Here is a 15,316-nt window from a genome sequence, read left to right on the forward strand (position 1 = left end):
ATTTTATATTAGTAAGTGGATTATAAATATTTAAAATAGTAATTAGTAGTTAGATTGTGGACTGTCAAGTGGTTTATCTTTATCTTTTTATTTTTTCTTTTTTTGTATAATAGTTTACTTTCAAGAAATCAAGTATAGGGTAAATTTTTTTTTTTTTTTTTTTTTATAAATTTTATATTATTATGTGGATTATAAATATTTGAGATAGTAATTAGTATTTAAAGTGTAGATTATGTAGTGATTTATCCTTATCTTTTTTTTTTTTTTTCCTTTCTTTTTTCGATTGTATGGTACTTTACTCTCAAAAAATCAAGTACTAGGACGGTCTATTTATTTTTACAAATTAAAAAAAAAAAAAAAAAAAAAAAAGGAAAGCATTGATGCCAATATTGCACTAAATTTGCACACAAACAAAACAAAGCAAAAAATAGCAGAAGTGTCTAGGATTCGAACCTACAAAGGCATAGCCCTACTCCAGTACTACCAAAATGGTCCCAATATGGCCGGTATTTTAACCGGCACGAAATTATTATGTTTTTATACCGGTTTACTTGCTGGTGCAGTAAATTCTAGCAATACCAGTCAGTACTGTATGAAATCAACTCCACTCTCACTTTCCACCCTCCCTCTAAACATAAAAATGCATTAATCCGCTAAGTAGTAAAATGAAAATTGATATCCATGATTTTAGGTAAGATTCATTCATACATGAAAAGTAGGATTCATCCCTATACTTATAAAAGGAATGTTTTATAATATGCCTGAATGCACGTACAAATTCATTGTACCTCCCATATTTGAGTCCCATCAACTTGTAAAAGAGGTACTCAATTTCATTCAAACAAAAGTAGGGAGGGATGCTTCCCCCATCTCCTTCACCCAATTCCAAAAAAGAAGAAGGGATGGAGGAGATGGGGGATACTTCCCACCTGATTACAAGAAATCCCAGCTAGCAAACTCATAGGCAAGAGTCTACCGGTCTCAAAACACGAGCTGCACTCCAAAAAGAAAAAAAAGACTGTAAAGCTAGAAACAAATCATCTATGATCAGAGCTATAGACCAATGGGGTAGGATGATAGAGCAACTTATCTGGTTTAGAACATTGAGAGCATCCTCTTCTAACACGATGGAGGAGAAGCCTGCATTCGAAGCTGCTTGCAACATGAGGAGCAGATTGTGGGCATCCAATGGAGTGAGTTTAAGCATTTTTGAGGTATTCAAAAGAGGGGAAACCCATTGACTGATATTCATTGGGCCATTCGGAAAGAGACCATACTATTTTTGTTATCGGGCAGCGTAAGAAGAAATGTACAATAGATTCCTCTTCCTCCTTACAAAGAGGGCAGCTAGAATAAGATTCTAAATCCTCGCATATATGGATAGATTGTGTTATGTACTATGATACAATCATAACTAGTGAAACGCCCCATGGCCTTGTAAAGGGGACAAGCCCCGTAATCTTGTAAACAGCGCACAATGGAGCTTGCGAGATAAAAAACCTACCCTTGCATATACGGGTGATGTACTCATAACTAATGAGACTGTCTTATAATTTTGTAAAAAAGGGGTATTATATGCCCCAGGACTTGGGAGGGACTTGCATACCGTACTATATATGCTTGCAAGTGTTTACATTTGATGGTGAGGCTCGTAGTGGCTTTTTTAATTAAAAAAAAAATTGAAAAAAATTAAAAATAGAGTAAAAAACAAAAAGGATTTAGTAAAACCCTGAACTAATATAGGCTAATAGGTGCCTTACAAAGCCTTGGCCAATTTAGTACTCAAAGTACGCAGATTGGCATGAACAACTATGTAGTATGTAACAACTATGTACTGTTCACATTTTCCTTCCGTTTGTGAACGTGAGGAAAGAAAATGATCAAAGTTCTTGAAGAACAAGAATTTGAAGTTTTATAGTTCTATAACTCTATTGAAGAACACAGCTATAGCTATCATGAGTTTTCTTCTGAATTCTGATGCCTGTTTCCTGGGTGATGATTTCGAAGATGAACAGACTGACCGTTGCCTTCAACGATGAGGGATTATAAACAACCACTAAACTATACTAATCTCAATCAAAACTCAAAAGCCAACAGATACAATATGACCAGAAAACATTTTTTTTTTTCATGGCAACAGCTTATAGTTGACAGAGAAACTTGTTTGTGATCAATGGTGATTTCAGCTATGAAATCTGTGAACCACAATCAATACATTCAAAAGAATGACAGAAACTATGTACATTAATCAAGAAAGACTCCAAAAAGTATCCAACACAATAAAAGAATTTGAGATCATTTAGTAGAAATCCAATTAATTACAACACTACAGGGTGATTAGGCTACAAAAACCAACCAAGACATGAGATAATATCTTCACGTGGATCTGGCCAGAAGACTTTTGGGTGGAGGGACAAGAGCAACAGCACCCCTGTCTGAACATGAGTATTTCCCGTATACCACCTTAAGCTTACTTTCTGCAGCAGCTGAATGAAACTCAACCAATAGCTTGGCACAGTCCCTGTAAAAATCACATACAAGAAATTAGTACTTTATTTGTTCTTTCCTCCCCTTTTTTTGGCCCGAAATGGCACTCTAAAACAAAGTTTATACAGGCTGCATATGATTCAGCAATGATTTATTCCCATACAGGCATACATAATGCCATAAGCTGCAAATACCAAAAGCACATATACAGCAGGCCTGCAGGTGAGAATTACAAAGAAAAGAGAGCATACATTATCTGCTCTTCAGAGTAGCCTGAGTAGTGCTTCAGAGTTTCACTCCAAAAAGGGGTCTTGTTGAGAGTGCAGTGTGCGGCAAAAACGGCTGCAGCAGCAATCATTGAAGGGCAATACAAAATGGTTGTTGGATAATGCATAAGACCCAGTTCAGCTAGAAAAAACACCATATTCTCCATCTACATCAGCCACGAAAAGAAAAAGACCCGTCAAGTCTCTGCTACTCAGTGAAAAAAAAAAAAATTGTGAAAATCAAAAGCAAAATAGAATACCTCCAGATCAGGTGCAACAGAAGCTTTGATATATCGAACCAGAAAGACGTAAGGTGTGGGAACTGTCAAATACCACTCCAACTTTTCCAAAATTGCTTTCTCCATGACAAGTATCTGAGTATCGGGGTAAGCATAGTCTGATATGCAAACCAGGTCATCAACCTGTAAATTTCCAAAACTCCATATCAGAATAAAGTTTTAAAATTTAATGAGCAGGAAGGCATGAAAAATTTCAGCTTAACATAATTGTGAGATAAGATTGCTAGATACCTGTAGACAGTAACTTTCTTCATATTTACAGGCTAAGAGCATTGAGCTCATGCCCACTAATTGAAGTTCTCTCCTTGATACAATCTTCTTGGAAAGGTACCGGTCAACTATATTAATGGTAAGGTAGAGTGTTTCAGGCGTGAGTTCGAATCTTCTATGAACGTCAATCAACCAGTCTATGAGAATAGACCTCATCTTCACATTGATGTCTGGCTGTGAATTCATGTAATCGTGTACTCGGCTCTCATCCTGCATCAAAAATTTCCATTATAGCAATAGAGAGAGGAAATTTAAATTAGAAATAATGATTTGATGAGACTAGAAAGTACTTCTGTGAGCTTGTAAAACTTGTAGATGTCATCAACATATTCAGCTACTGCCAAATCATCATTTTCATCTCCCATATCAATGTTCACAATCTGATCTTGCTTATCTGTGACTCCACAAGCAACCTGGGGGAAATCTAATTCAGTAAACACAATGAAATACAAAAAAGGAGTAAAAATCTCTCAAAAACATGTGGCAGAAGAAGACGACCGATCACCTTGCTTCGAGCAGTGAGGATCGCAGTAAGCGTCTTGATTTCCTTCCTTGAGGACCGTTCCCTTGACTTTCTTCCACTGACAGATTTAACCTTTTCCCCTTCAGAACTAATCACGACTATAGTCTCGGGTTCAGGCTTATCAATTGCCTTCTTTTGAGCTTCTGCTAACTTCTTAGTACCATGCTTTCTGTTAACTGCTACTTTATCATCCACAACTGCTACAATCGGGTTCTGCAGTAATACATTATTTAATGGATTGAGTTGGTATAGTTTCAATTCTAAGTTTTTTTTTTTAATAGGAATATAAGCAGTTGACAAAGTTTACTACCTTCTTCTTCTCTGCTTCAGCTTGTGCATTAGCCAACAGTTGTGCATGATAGCTCCTGCAAGGTCAAAAAACTCATTCAATGAGACATGCACACGCGCACACACACACAGAGAGAGAGAGAGAGAGAGAGAGAGAGAGGAGTTAACCTCGTAATGGGGCGGTGTTTTGCTTCTGCAATACGAACCACCTCTTGATTGCCAATGTCTCCTAGAACTCGCCGATTCCTTCGTTGTCCTTGGTCATTCTTTACCTTACCTTCCCCTAAAAATAAAACAAGAAATTTTGGAGATTCATTAACATGGAATGAAAGAAAATTAAACTAGAAGAAACAAAAGGCCCCAAGGCAGCCTGAGCCAATAAGTAAACTAAAATGTCATAAAGACACTGAGATCAAAAATCATGAAAATTTTCAGTATAGAGAGGCCCCAACCAATCAATCTAGGCTGTCACACATAAATCATAGAAAAAAATAATAGGATAATCATAACAATCACAGAAACCCAATACATCCAGATTTCAATAATATGAAGAAAGAATGTAACAATCATATCTACATGAACTTCCCTGCCCACTTGATCAAAACCAATAGAAAGGGTTGGATTACAAGGAGCCACAATCCATCAATTAAAAATTAAGGAAAACCACAAAGCCTCCAAATGAAAATCAATGGATCCAAGCCTCCAAATGTCTATGAAGCACCCTAACCCATCTGTTTGAAGAAACAAATAACACCCACAAAAAAAAAAAAAAAAAAAAAAAAAAAAAAAAAAAAGAAACAAGGTTTTTTTTTTTTTTTTTTTTTTTTTTTTTTTTTTTTTTTTTTTTGATAATATGCAAAGCCCAATCTTGAAAAAAGTAATGTTGTATACAATAATCAGAACAAACCCAGTTGCAAAAGAACACAAACTATACAATAAAAAGTAACAAAAGCAACCAGATTTATATGAATATAAATTTACAAACAGTCAATCAAGAAAACCCACATGAGATTATCATAGCAATAATTAATAAAAGAAACTAAAAAGAACTAAACCCATTTGCAAATCCACAAAATTTACAATAAAGATAGTAAAATGAAATCAAAGCCTATATGAATCCATACACCATCAACCAATAAAATCCACAATCAAATAGAAACAAAAAAATAATAAAAAATAAAAAAACGCAGATCAAGTTAAAACTTAAAAAGTAGTGTGACAAACCTCTGGGTTGTGGTGGAAGAACTGCTCTTGCTTCCATTGCCGATTCTTTGTGATTTTCTCTGAAATTATTTTCTGGGTTTTGCTTTCAGACCCGTTAACCTCTCTCTCTCTTTTGCTCTTTATGTGTGTGGTTTGCTTTCTCAAGGGCATATAAGGAAGCTATCGAATCGATGTAATTTACCCCTAACGGTCATATTCTCTTTTCTTTAATTTGAATTATGACCGTTTGATTTTAATGGACATTGATCGTACGGATGAAAAAGAGAGTGTGTATATTATAAAGAACTAATTACCGCATTAAAAAAAAAAAAAAAAAAAAAAAAAAACCCTCAAGTAACACTTCTATCCAAAAAAGTATTTAAAAAAACATTCTTTCTATCTTTTTCTTAAAAAAAGAAAGTCTTTTATGTTTTAATTAAAAAATAAAAATAAAATAAAACACACAAAAATATCACACATTACCACGTATATTTTATATTATATTGCATTAGTATGGTTCCAAGCATCAACTTTGACAAGGTTAGGATTAATGGTTCATTAATTCTATTATCAGATAAATTGTTGGATAATTAGAAAAAAAAAATGCAATTGTTGGACAGCTGGTTTTTCTTTTCTTTATTTATTTATTTATTTATTTATACAAGACAGTTTGTTATATTCCTAACTAATTTTGTTAATATTAAAAAAAAACTAAAATTTGTTAAATATAGTATTATTGAATTAAGTATGTGATATATAAAAATAAAGTACAGATATAAATAAAAAGAAAAATTAACATTTCATATGCAAAAATAAAGATTCATATGAGCATTCTACTATTAAATTTATGCTAGTAGATAGTTAAAACAAATGAGAGTATATATATGTGTGTGTGTGAGAAATCTCAGATTACAGACAAATGGACAAATAGTATGGTGGATAGAATTCAGAACCTCTAGGTTTACAACATGTTTTTGAAGTTCATTAAATCTATCACTTAAGTATCTCCAAAAGAATTGATACTCTATTTAACACTTTTATTTAAACAAAAGAAATTCAATGATTACAATATAGGAGGTAGTTTTGAACCCTAAACGTATTCATTGAAAACACTAAAAAATGTCAATTAAGAAGTGTTACTTTGGACCCTAAAAAAAAAAAAAAGTGTTACTTTGAGAAACACTTCCCTAAAAGGAATGTTAGTATTTTATTTATTTAATTAAAGTTTTGGGCCTTTTGGCCCAAAGGAATAGGGAAAGGAAGATTCTGACAAGTACATGAATCACGATTGTGCTGGCCCTTGGGGGCTAAAGAAGGTTGATGTCTCGTATCATATTGCCAAACTCTCTCTTCCTATATGCACTAAGCCTATTTTGGTTGCTTCAAATTAGCATCAAACTATTGTAGGGTCGGTATAAAAAACCATTAGAATCCAACTAGGGGTAGTTTAAGTTGAGTTCCCTCTCATCAATGGAAATTTATTAGATATTCTGGGAATATTGCTTCCACCTCTAACATGAAGGCAAGCCTCCTTATATATATAAAATTTTGAATAATGATACAACTACAAACTATTTTATAATATTTTTACAAACTATTGATGTGACAAATTTTTATTAATTCTAATATGGATCCATCACGGATATCACATTTATGTTTACCAACATTTATGTAAAAATGTTGTAAATTAGTTTGTATTTGTAGTATTATAATAAAACTTTTCCATTACAACCCAAAAACTTAAATTATTTGGCTATTTAAGCATTAATTTGCCAATTATCCTATCCTCAAGCCATCCTAATTCATCATTTCTTTTAGGTTCACAAAGTAAAACCATCTTGCCGGCAGGAACTCCCACATATCCCACAAAGTAAACCATCTTCCCATGCTCGCTTAAGAAATGGCAAAAATTACAAAATAATCTCTATTTAATTTTAATTATTTTAATTGGTGTTGTTTTGAAGTTATTTTAGAATTAATATATTCTTTAAAATTGTGTTAACCACAATTTTAGTAAAAAGTCTAGGGGTCAGTTTAAATCATTATAAGTAAAATAAATGTTATTTTGCAAATTTTGCCCTTAAGAAAAATGTTTTGCATATTATGGACCATGAAACATGATCTGAGGTTTGATATGGGAAAGGAATACTAAAAAATTTGACTTCTCATGAGTAAAGGAATACTCAAGAAGTTTACCAAAAAAAAAAGGAATACTCAAGAAACCCGGGATGTTTTCATGTCAGGGACTCATTCCAACTCTGCAAATTCAAAGTCCAAATAAAGAAAATAAACATAAAATGGAATTCACTAAATTGCCTAATGGTTGAATGAGCCACCCCGGTCAAACCATCTGTAATTAATAAAAAGTTAAAAACTCAATCAATGATGGCAAAATGGAATTACCTCAAAAGAAGCATAATTGGGCAATCTGTCTTTCTCAAATAGCAATACTATTGAGAGCAGACAAGACACAACATTCATTGCAAATTTAAAAATCCTGTAAAAACTCGTTTTTTTTTTTTTTTGAGAAACTTGTTAGTAAAGAGAAAATGGACTAAAAATCTTCAAGTTGTTTGCAGCCCACTATTTTAATGAAAATTTTGGTTCCTGTTTTGAATTGGAAAGCAAATTTGGACAGATTCAACCAACATTGTCATCTACCAATCAAAGTTTTCTATTCATTTTGAAGTATAAAAATGTATGAAAATGATTTTTGTTACTGAATGATTTTTGTATGAAAATGTATGAAAATGATTTTTGTTACTGAATACATTGCTCGTCTATATATTCAAAAATATCAACCAAATCAGAAGATTCTGATATCCAGTTCAGCACTATTATTATATGTATGGAGTATAGAATAAGATTCTGATCATTTCTTCATGATCATGTGGCCTGAAAGCATTTCGCTGGAGTGAAAAGAGCAACAGAACCTCGGTCGGGATTTGAGAATTTACAGTAAATCACCCTCAGCTTGCTCTCTGCAGCAGCAGCCACGTGACAGTAAACCAGTAGCTTAGCACAATTCCTGTGACAAAGAAATCCGACTCAAATTAGTACCTTTTTTTGGCAGAATAAATTAGTACATCAAGTGAAGCTCACCAAACAAGAAATCAGGAGGACATTGTGGAACAAAAAGACATTACATTAACTGTTCTTCAGAGTAGCCTGTATGATGCTTTAAGGTTTCACTCCAAAAGGGGCTCTTAGCAAGGGTACATCGGGCAGCATAGACAGCTGCAGCCGCGATCATGGATGGACAATACAAAATTATCGTTGGATAATGCATGAGACCAATCTCAGCTAGAAAGAATACCATATTCTCCATCTACATAACCAGGCCAGGTAAAAAAAAAAAAAAACAGGAAAGAAGGCAATTAATTTATGCTTACTCTTTTCAAAAGAAGTGGAAAGTGGTTTTGTTTGTAAAATCTACATAACCAGGCCAGGTAAAAAAAAAAAAACAGGAAAGAAGGCAATTAATTTATGCTTACTCTTTTCAAAAGAAGTGGAAAGTGGTTTTGTTTGTAAAATACAATAAACATAGTACCTCTTTATCTGGTGAAACAGAAGCTTTGATAAATCGAACGAGAAAAACATATGGCGTAGGAACTGTTAAGTACCACTCCAACTTCCCCAAAATTGCTTTCTCCATGACAAGTATCTGCTCTCCTGTATAAGCATAGTCTGACAGGCAGATAAAGTCATTAACCTGCACATTCCATACCCCACATCAGGTCCAAAATCAGATTTAAAGCAAAGCAAAATCAGATTGAACGAAGCCTTCATTCCAATTAATTGGGGTCAGCATCAGCAACAAGAAAATAACATAAACAAATTTTCGACAGTGATAACAAGCGAGAGAGAACACTACCTGTGGAGCCCATATTTCTTCGTACTTGCAGGCTATAAGCATTGAGGAAATGCCAACTAACTGAAGTTCTCTCCTTGAAACAAATGTCCGAGAAAGATATCTATCAACTATATTTATGGTAAGGTAGAGGGTTTCAGGCATCAATTCAAATTTTCTATGAACTTCAGTTAACCAGTCTATCAGAATTGATCTCATCCTTGCATTAATTTCAGGCTGTGAGTCCATATAATCGTGAACACGACTCTCTCCCTGCATCACAAATTACCATTCATTAGAGAAAGATAAAGAAAGAAAAATAATTAAGATGGGGACGCAGAGATTAGAGTGAAAAATACTTCTTCTAGCTTGTAGAACTGATAAATATCATCAATGTATTCAACTACTGCTAATTCATCATTGACATCTGCAGCATCAATGTTCACAATATGTGGCTTTGGCTTGACAGTAACACCACAAGCAGCCTGCAGAAAGAAGCCAAATTTAATGCACAACCAAGAAATCAAAGAAGAATCTTTTAAAGAATGTTCAAAAAACACACACCTTGCTTCGAGCAGTGAGGATCGATGTGAGAGTCTTCACTTCCTTCCTTGAGGACCCTTCTCTGGACCTTCTTCCACTAACACTTTCAATTTTTTCTCCTTCAGAAGTTGTCGTGGTTGCAGTCTTGGATTCACCAGAATTCGGCTTGTCATCTACCCTCTTTTGAGCTTCTGCAACCTTCTTTACAGTAACACGCCTTCTGTTAATGGCTACTCTATTATCTAAAGCTGGCACAACTGGGTTCTGCATATCAATAAAGTTCATTGCATTGTGAATTAGTCATATCAGAAAAGTTCATTGCATTGAATTGGTCATTTGTATAATTCCCAATAGTAGTATTATTTCATAGACAAAGAGGTAAAGAAAATTATTAAACACTACACTACTACAGTTCTCTACCTTGTTTATCTCTACTGTCCCTTGTTCTTTTGCTAACAGTTGTGCACGGAAGCTCCTGCAAGACAAAATTCAGTCAGCAATTAGCACTCAATGTTAAATGATTAGATTCACTATTTACTAATAGCTTTAACATTTCAGACAATAGGTACTTCATAAAGAGAGAGAGAGAGAGAGTATAGTAAACCTTGTCATGGGACGAGAAATCTGGGCTTTGGGCTTTCCATCCAAAGCTTGAACCCCATAATTACCAATGTCTCCAAGAGCTCTCCGGTTCCTTCCTTGTGCAGGTTCATTCTTTACCTTAACTGCCCCTAAAACAAAAACAAGAAATCTTCAATTTCAATAATATCCATTCAAAAGAAATAAGATTTTTTTTAAGGCCCAGAAAGCCAAAAAGCCATAGAAATAGGATATGTTAAAACCGAAGCAAACCATTGAAAAAGACTCAGAAACCACTATGAGATCAAAGTCCAATGAATAAAAACTATATGAATCAAGAAAGACCGCACCCCCATCAATCAAGTACCGAAAACACAAAGGAATATTAGTATCATATAAGTATTAGGGAAAAAGAATACAAACAAACACACACACACAAAAAGAACCTAAAAACCCTAGTAGTAAAAAGATTTAAAGATGTGGAAAACCCATATTTAGATTCAGTCCCTAGCCTTTCATTTGACCATAACAGAATCTTTGAAGAGATTACTAATATGAGATATGAAAATCTAGGAAAAAGAAATCCCAGTTACAATTATAATGATAGACTTCAATATATACCACAGGTCCACCAAAAAAAAAAAAAAAACCCTGATTTGTTTATACAAAGAATCACCAAAAATTAAAAATAAAGAAGGTTAATAAACAGAGAAACTCAAAAATCAATACCCAATATTTGAAAGAGTTGTCAATGAACACATCAATCAGAACTAAACCAAGTTTTTCTAAACCCAAAAACTAATACCAAAAAATCCAAAAGTAAACGCATCTACATGAATTTATACACGATCAACCACAACCCACATGGGATATCAAAGAAAAAAATCAATAATAATTCTTCAAAAAGAAAAAAAGGGAAAAGAATATGAGATTCGAAGCAGTGACGGACCTCTTGGTTGTGCAGGAACAACTGCTCGGGCTTCCATCGCTAATTCTTTTTTTTTTCTTTTTTTCTTTTTTATCTCTCAGAAATCTATCTGGGTTTTGCTTCTCTTTCTCTCTCTGTCTCTGTTTGTGCTTTGTTTCTTTTCTGAGGAGAAGCCTATGGGAAAAGGGCTTTTGAAGCAATGGCTGCAACGGTCGACTTCTGTTTTCAAATTCTGACCCTTGGATCAGCCAAGATCGTACGGCTGAAATAGTAGTTACTCACAAGGTACATTTAAAAAAAAATATATATATATATTATAGCAAATATGGTAATTGAAGGGAAAAAAGAAGAAGAAGTAAATATGGTAAGTTAATTCATGGTTTAAGATAAGGGAAATGACTAGTGCAGTGCACAGGAGATGTTGTACACAAAGTTGTGTAATAATTTTTTAAATTGAAATTGTGAAATTGTTTGATGATTTCAATTTAAAAAAATTTTACACACAACTTTGTGTGTAACAGGAATTGTGCAATAGATTTTTTTTTTTCTTTTTGTTTTTTAAGCAAAAAAAAGGTAAGTAAAAGTGTTAATATAGAGGATAAATAGTATTATGCACACTTTTAATTGGTTATGTTTTTAGTTAAACAACAATTTTATTAAGAACCAAAAGTAAAATGACAATCACTCCTGCATGCTTCCACAACAACAGAAAGTAGATTACAATTTTTATAATAGAAACCAACTTTAAGAGCAGAAATAAAGTTTAGAAATGAGTTGGAGATCTCTTGTTTCTCAAAAAAAAAAAAAAAAAAAAAAAAAGAGTTTGGAGATCTCCTAATTCAACAAAACTCACAATAACAAAAGACAAACTTAAATCAAAAGTATTATAAATAATAGTAAAAATGTACCAGTCAGTCGGTTGGTTATTCCTCTTTAGACAAGGCATCAAACCAGTTTTAATTGATGCTCTAAATACCAAGATTAACTTATCAAAAAAAAAAAAAAAAAATGTAGGTTGGAACTTATAAAGTTTGGGTTCTCATATGGCAAGTAAAGTTGGGATTCCGTTCCTCAAAAAAAAAAAAAAAAAAAAAAGTTGGGATTCCAGATGGATTGAGGCCCATTGTCAATTGATTTTTATTACACTGAATTTCCCACGTTAATCGATGTCAAAATGAGTTATAAGTGTTCGAGAATGGTATGCATATTATATGGTTTTAGAATATGGGTACCTAAGCTAAATTTTGATGGTTATCCAAAAAAAATCCGAGTAAAATTACAAATTAGTTATTTAAATCCTAAAACAATTTGAATGAAACAAAATAACAGCAAATAGTTTAAACACAGATATTATACATAAGTCGCTTAACGAAGAAGTTTAGCTCTATTAAATGAGAAGATATCTCATGATAAGGTCTTATGAGATATCTCTCTTACAACATATAGAACCCACATGTGTGGGACTCACACATGTTATGGGAGAGATGTACTATAAGATCATCTCATAAGATAATTTTTCCTATGAAATATTGAGAGCGTGTGTTAGAGAGAGAGGGTTTGAGAGTCGACTTAATCACTAACGACGACGATGGCAAAAAGTAAGTCCCAAAGAGTAGGCACTAGCTTTGTCATGGTCATTGAGAGTCATACGAGCTCTCTAGATTTTGGATGTAGAACAGACATCATAGTCTTTCCTCAAGTAGAGAAACTGCCAAAAGTTAGTGTGTAAGAAATTTAGGAAGTAAAATAATGCTAGTAAAAATCATTGGTGACAACAACATAATTGCATGAAAATTGGTGACAAGAAGGGAAATGATGCTAGGAGCAAAACTCGTTACCCATGGCCACAATCGAATCCGCTTATTGAAAAAAATTCCTTTATTTAGGCTTTCAAACCTTTGTTTGTTTGTTTGGTTTTTTTTTTAAAAAAAATTTCTATTGTAACTTTTAGTTTAAAAGTGAGAATAATTTTTCGATTTGAGATGTCTCCTAGAGATAGTTGGATTTTATTTTGTAAGTATCTCAATTTTGCCATTTTTGATAATTTTCCTATTTTGCCACCTAATTTTGTGCTTAACATGAATAAGGGTTTTAAGGGTCAGTTTGGATATAGCTGAAAACTGAAAATATTGTAACAAAATTATTTTAAAATATGTGAATAGTACCGTGAAACCCATTTTTAATGAAAAAGTTGTTGAAAAGTGAAGTTTGTAGGTCCTGTGAACCGTGCACAGGACCCACTGATGTGCTGAAAAGTAGTTGAAAAGTCAAATATTACGGCTACTGTTCAAGAACAGTGCATGAACAGTAGCCGTAACAGTGAAATTTGTCTCCTGAAACATGTGCCAAAAAAAAAAAAAAAAAGAGTAAAACGCTGAAAACGCAAATGTGGGTAGAAATTTCAGCGCAAATGTGGGTAGAAATAATTTCTACCCAAACACACACTAAGATGTTTTCTTGGTCACTCTAGGAGCACTTTAGGGTTTTCTAAGCATCTCCTAGTAGCCTTAGGATTGCTTTTCTATTTAAACACTTTGTGGCGTCCAAGATAATTTAGTTTTCAATTAATAAAATTTCAAAGTTTTCTCTAATATTATTTTGGTGGATTCTAGTTTCTCTTCTGGCGGATTTTGAGGTTATTTTTCATAAACAAATATGTTTTATTTCTTGTGATTTTCTAATGCATCAATTTGTTCACAAGTAAGAATTAGATCAAGTTCTCGATCTATCTCCAATTGGAGGAGCCTCTGGCAATGGCATTAGTCAGATTCAGGTCCGTCCATGATGGATAGCTGAATCTAATAAATAACCAAACAGTTGTGTATGGACAATTTGGTCGTGTAACTTAGAAATGTATGACTGTATAAGCATGATTCATGACTCTGGTTATAGTTTATTGCCTATTTAATTAGGCTATTTTAATGTCAAACAAATAATTGAAACGAAGAGAGAAAAATCAGCACAACATAAATTGATATAAAATTTATTTACAAGTTGAATCTCTTACACGGGAAGGGGCAGCTTTGATTCTGATTCGATACTTATGTTGCCCAATTACTCAACCTTTTGCTCTTTATTTCGGCAAATTCCTTTATCCAATTAACAAGCAATTCGGATTCCTGTAACTATAACCAATATTTTTTCCGAAAAAACTGTGTCCCAGTTTTTAGTTCTGAAAGTCTTTACAGGTCTAGCGAACCTAATCACATTTTGATTGACGTTAGTGAACAGCAATTACCTGGAAGTCCTCAATGCCGAGAAAACGCTCATACCCATCCCAACAGACTCATCGACGGGCTCCACGACATCTACTTAATGTTGATGCTGAAATGAACAGAGATCTACCGAGCGACCTTGAAAGAGATGAGAATTTTGAAACTGGAACTGAGGAGGAAGAGGAGGAAGAGATTAGTACTGATGTTTCTAGAAGGGCTGCAAGCATGCAACCTGACTTGTACATGGCTGCAAAGCGTGGGGACACTGACTTCATCAAAAATCTTAAAGCCGAGGATTTGGAAGGTCCTGTTTTGTCCCAAAAAACTCCCCAATTGAATACAGTCCTTCATATTGCTGCAAGCTTAGGTCACTCTCAGCTTGTGGAAGCGATGCTTGAAAACGACCTTGGCTTTTGGATGGTGCAAAACTCTGCTGGTGAACTTGCTTTCCATGTAGCTGCATGTTGTGGGCAATTGTCCACGTTAAAAAAATTGGCCTCTGTCTCTGGTAGTGAATTTCTGGTGATTCAGAATAATGAAGGGAATACTGCCCTTCACCTGGCCTTGATAAACAAATACAGAGAAGTGGATTTGGTTTTGAAAACTAAGTACAGTGAGATCGCTGGTTTCTTGGTTGAAACAAATCCAAAAGTGTCATATTGTCCGAATGAGGAGCACAAATCTCCTCTATATATGGCAGCCGAAGCAGGGGATGCGGAAATGGTGAAGTTCATGATAGAAAAAGCAGATGGAATTAATATGGCCATGGTAGAAGGAGGAGGTAGAGTTCTGGAGGATTTTGAGGAAGTCAAATTAATTGCTCACGCTGCCATTACTGGAAGGAACATAGGTAAGTTTACTAGCT

The 15,316-nt window shown here is 33.9% G+C and overlaps 3 protein-coding genes across 6 annotated transcripts in view; 1 reads left to right on the top strand and 2 right to left on the bottom strand.

The window, feature by feature from the left end:
- Window positions 1-2,226: 2,226 nt before the first annotated feature.
- LOC126718262 (G2/mitotic-specific cyclin S13-7-like) lies at window positions 2,227-5,513 on the bottom strand. Its single transcript, XM_050420378.1, has 9 exons — window positions 5,358-5,513; window positions 4,302-4,416; window positions 4,156-4,210; window positions 3,828-4,058; window positions 3,613-3,735; window positions 3,284-3,532; window positions 3,014-3,175; window positions 2,739-2,920; window positions 2,227-2,521 (listed from the first exon to the last, which is right to left on the bottom strand). Exons 1-9 carry the CDS (start codon window positions 5,392-5,394, stop codon window positions 2,377-2,379), a joined length of 1,299 nt encoding a protein of 432 aa, XP_050276335.1. The 5' UTR covers window positions 5,395-5,513; the 3' UTR covers window positions 2,227-2,376.
- A 2,622-nt stretch (window positions 5,514-8,135) lies between these two features.
- Window positions 8,136-15,316, bottom strand: part of LOC126718242 (G2/mitotic-specific cyclin S13-7-like) — a 71,005-nt gene continuing 63,824 nt past the window's right edge. For 2 of the 3 annotated variants that reach the window (XM_050420368.1, XM_050420362.1), the window contains one exon: window positions 8,136-8,269. In XM_050420368.1, the coding sequence (XP_050276325.1) occupies window positions 8,223-8,269 (47 nt within the window). In that variant the 3' untranslated portion in view covers window positions 8,136-8,222. Of the gene's footprint in view, window positions 8,365-8,482; window positions 8,665-8,886; window positions 9,049-9,210; window positions 9,460-9,545; window positions 9,672-9,750; window positions 9,994-10,149; window positions 10,205-10,333; window positions 10,461-11,257; window positions 11,388-15,316 lie in introns of those variants that run through there. The other variant, XM_050420354.1, reaches the window with a different exon arrangement.
- Window positions 14,237-15,316, top strand: part of LOC126718220 (protein ACCELERATED CELL DEATH 6-like) — a 74,276-nt gene continuing 73,196 nt past the window's right edge. The window contains exon 1 of one of the 2 annotated variants that reach the window (XM_050420324.1): window positions 14,237-15,179. In XM_050420324.1, coding sequence (XP_050276281.1) covers window positions 14,488-15,179 — 692 coding nt within the window. In that variant the 5' untranslated portion in view covers window positions 14,237-14,487. Of the gene's footprint in view, window positions 15,302-15,316 lie in introns of both variants that reach the window. The other variant, XM_050420317.1, reaches the window with a different exon arrangement.

Source organism: Quercus robur, chromosome 1, assembly GCF_932294415.1.
Source record: "Quercus robur chromosome 1, dhQueRobu3.1, whole genome shotgun sequence".
Taxonomy (NCBI): Eukaryota; Viridiplantae; Streptophyta; class Magnoliopsida; order Fagales; family Fagaceae; genus Quercus; species Quercus robur.

Bases quoted from the DNA above. Each gene is read 5' to 3' on its own strand.
- LOC126718262 (XM_050420378.1), bottom strand. From the start codon at position 5,394: ATGGAAGCAAGAGCAGTTCTTCCACCACAACCCAGAG. The intron at 3,533-3,612 runs GTACTTTCTAGT...TTTTTGATGCAG, and splicing joins AGTTTTACAAGCTCACAGAA to GATGAGAGCCGAGTACACGA. The intron at 2,522-2,738 runs GTATGCTCTCTT...TGATTTTTACAG, and splicing joins TACTCTGAAGAGCAGATAAT to GGACTGTGCCAAGCTATTGG.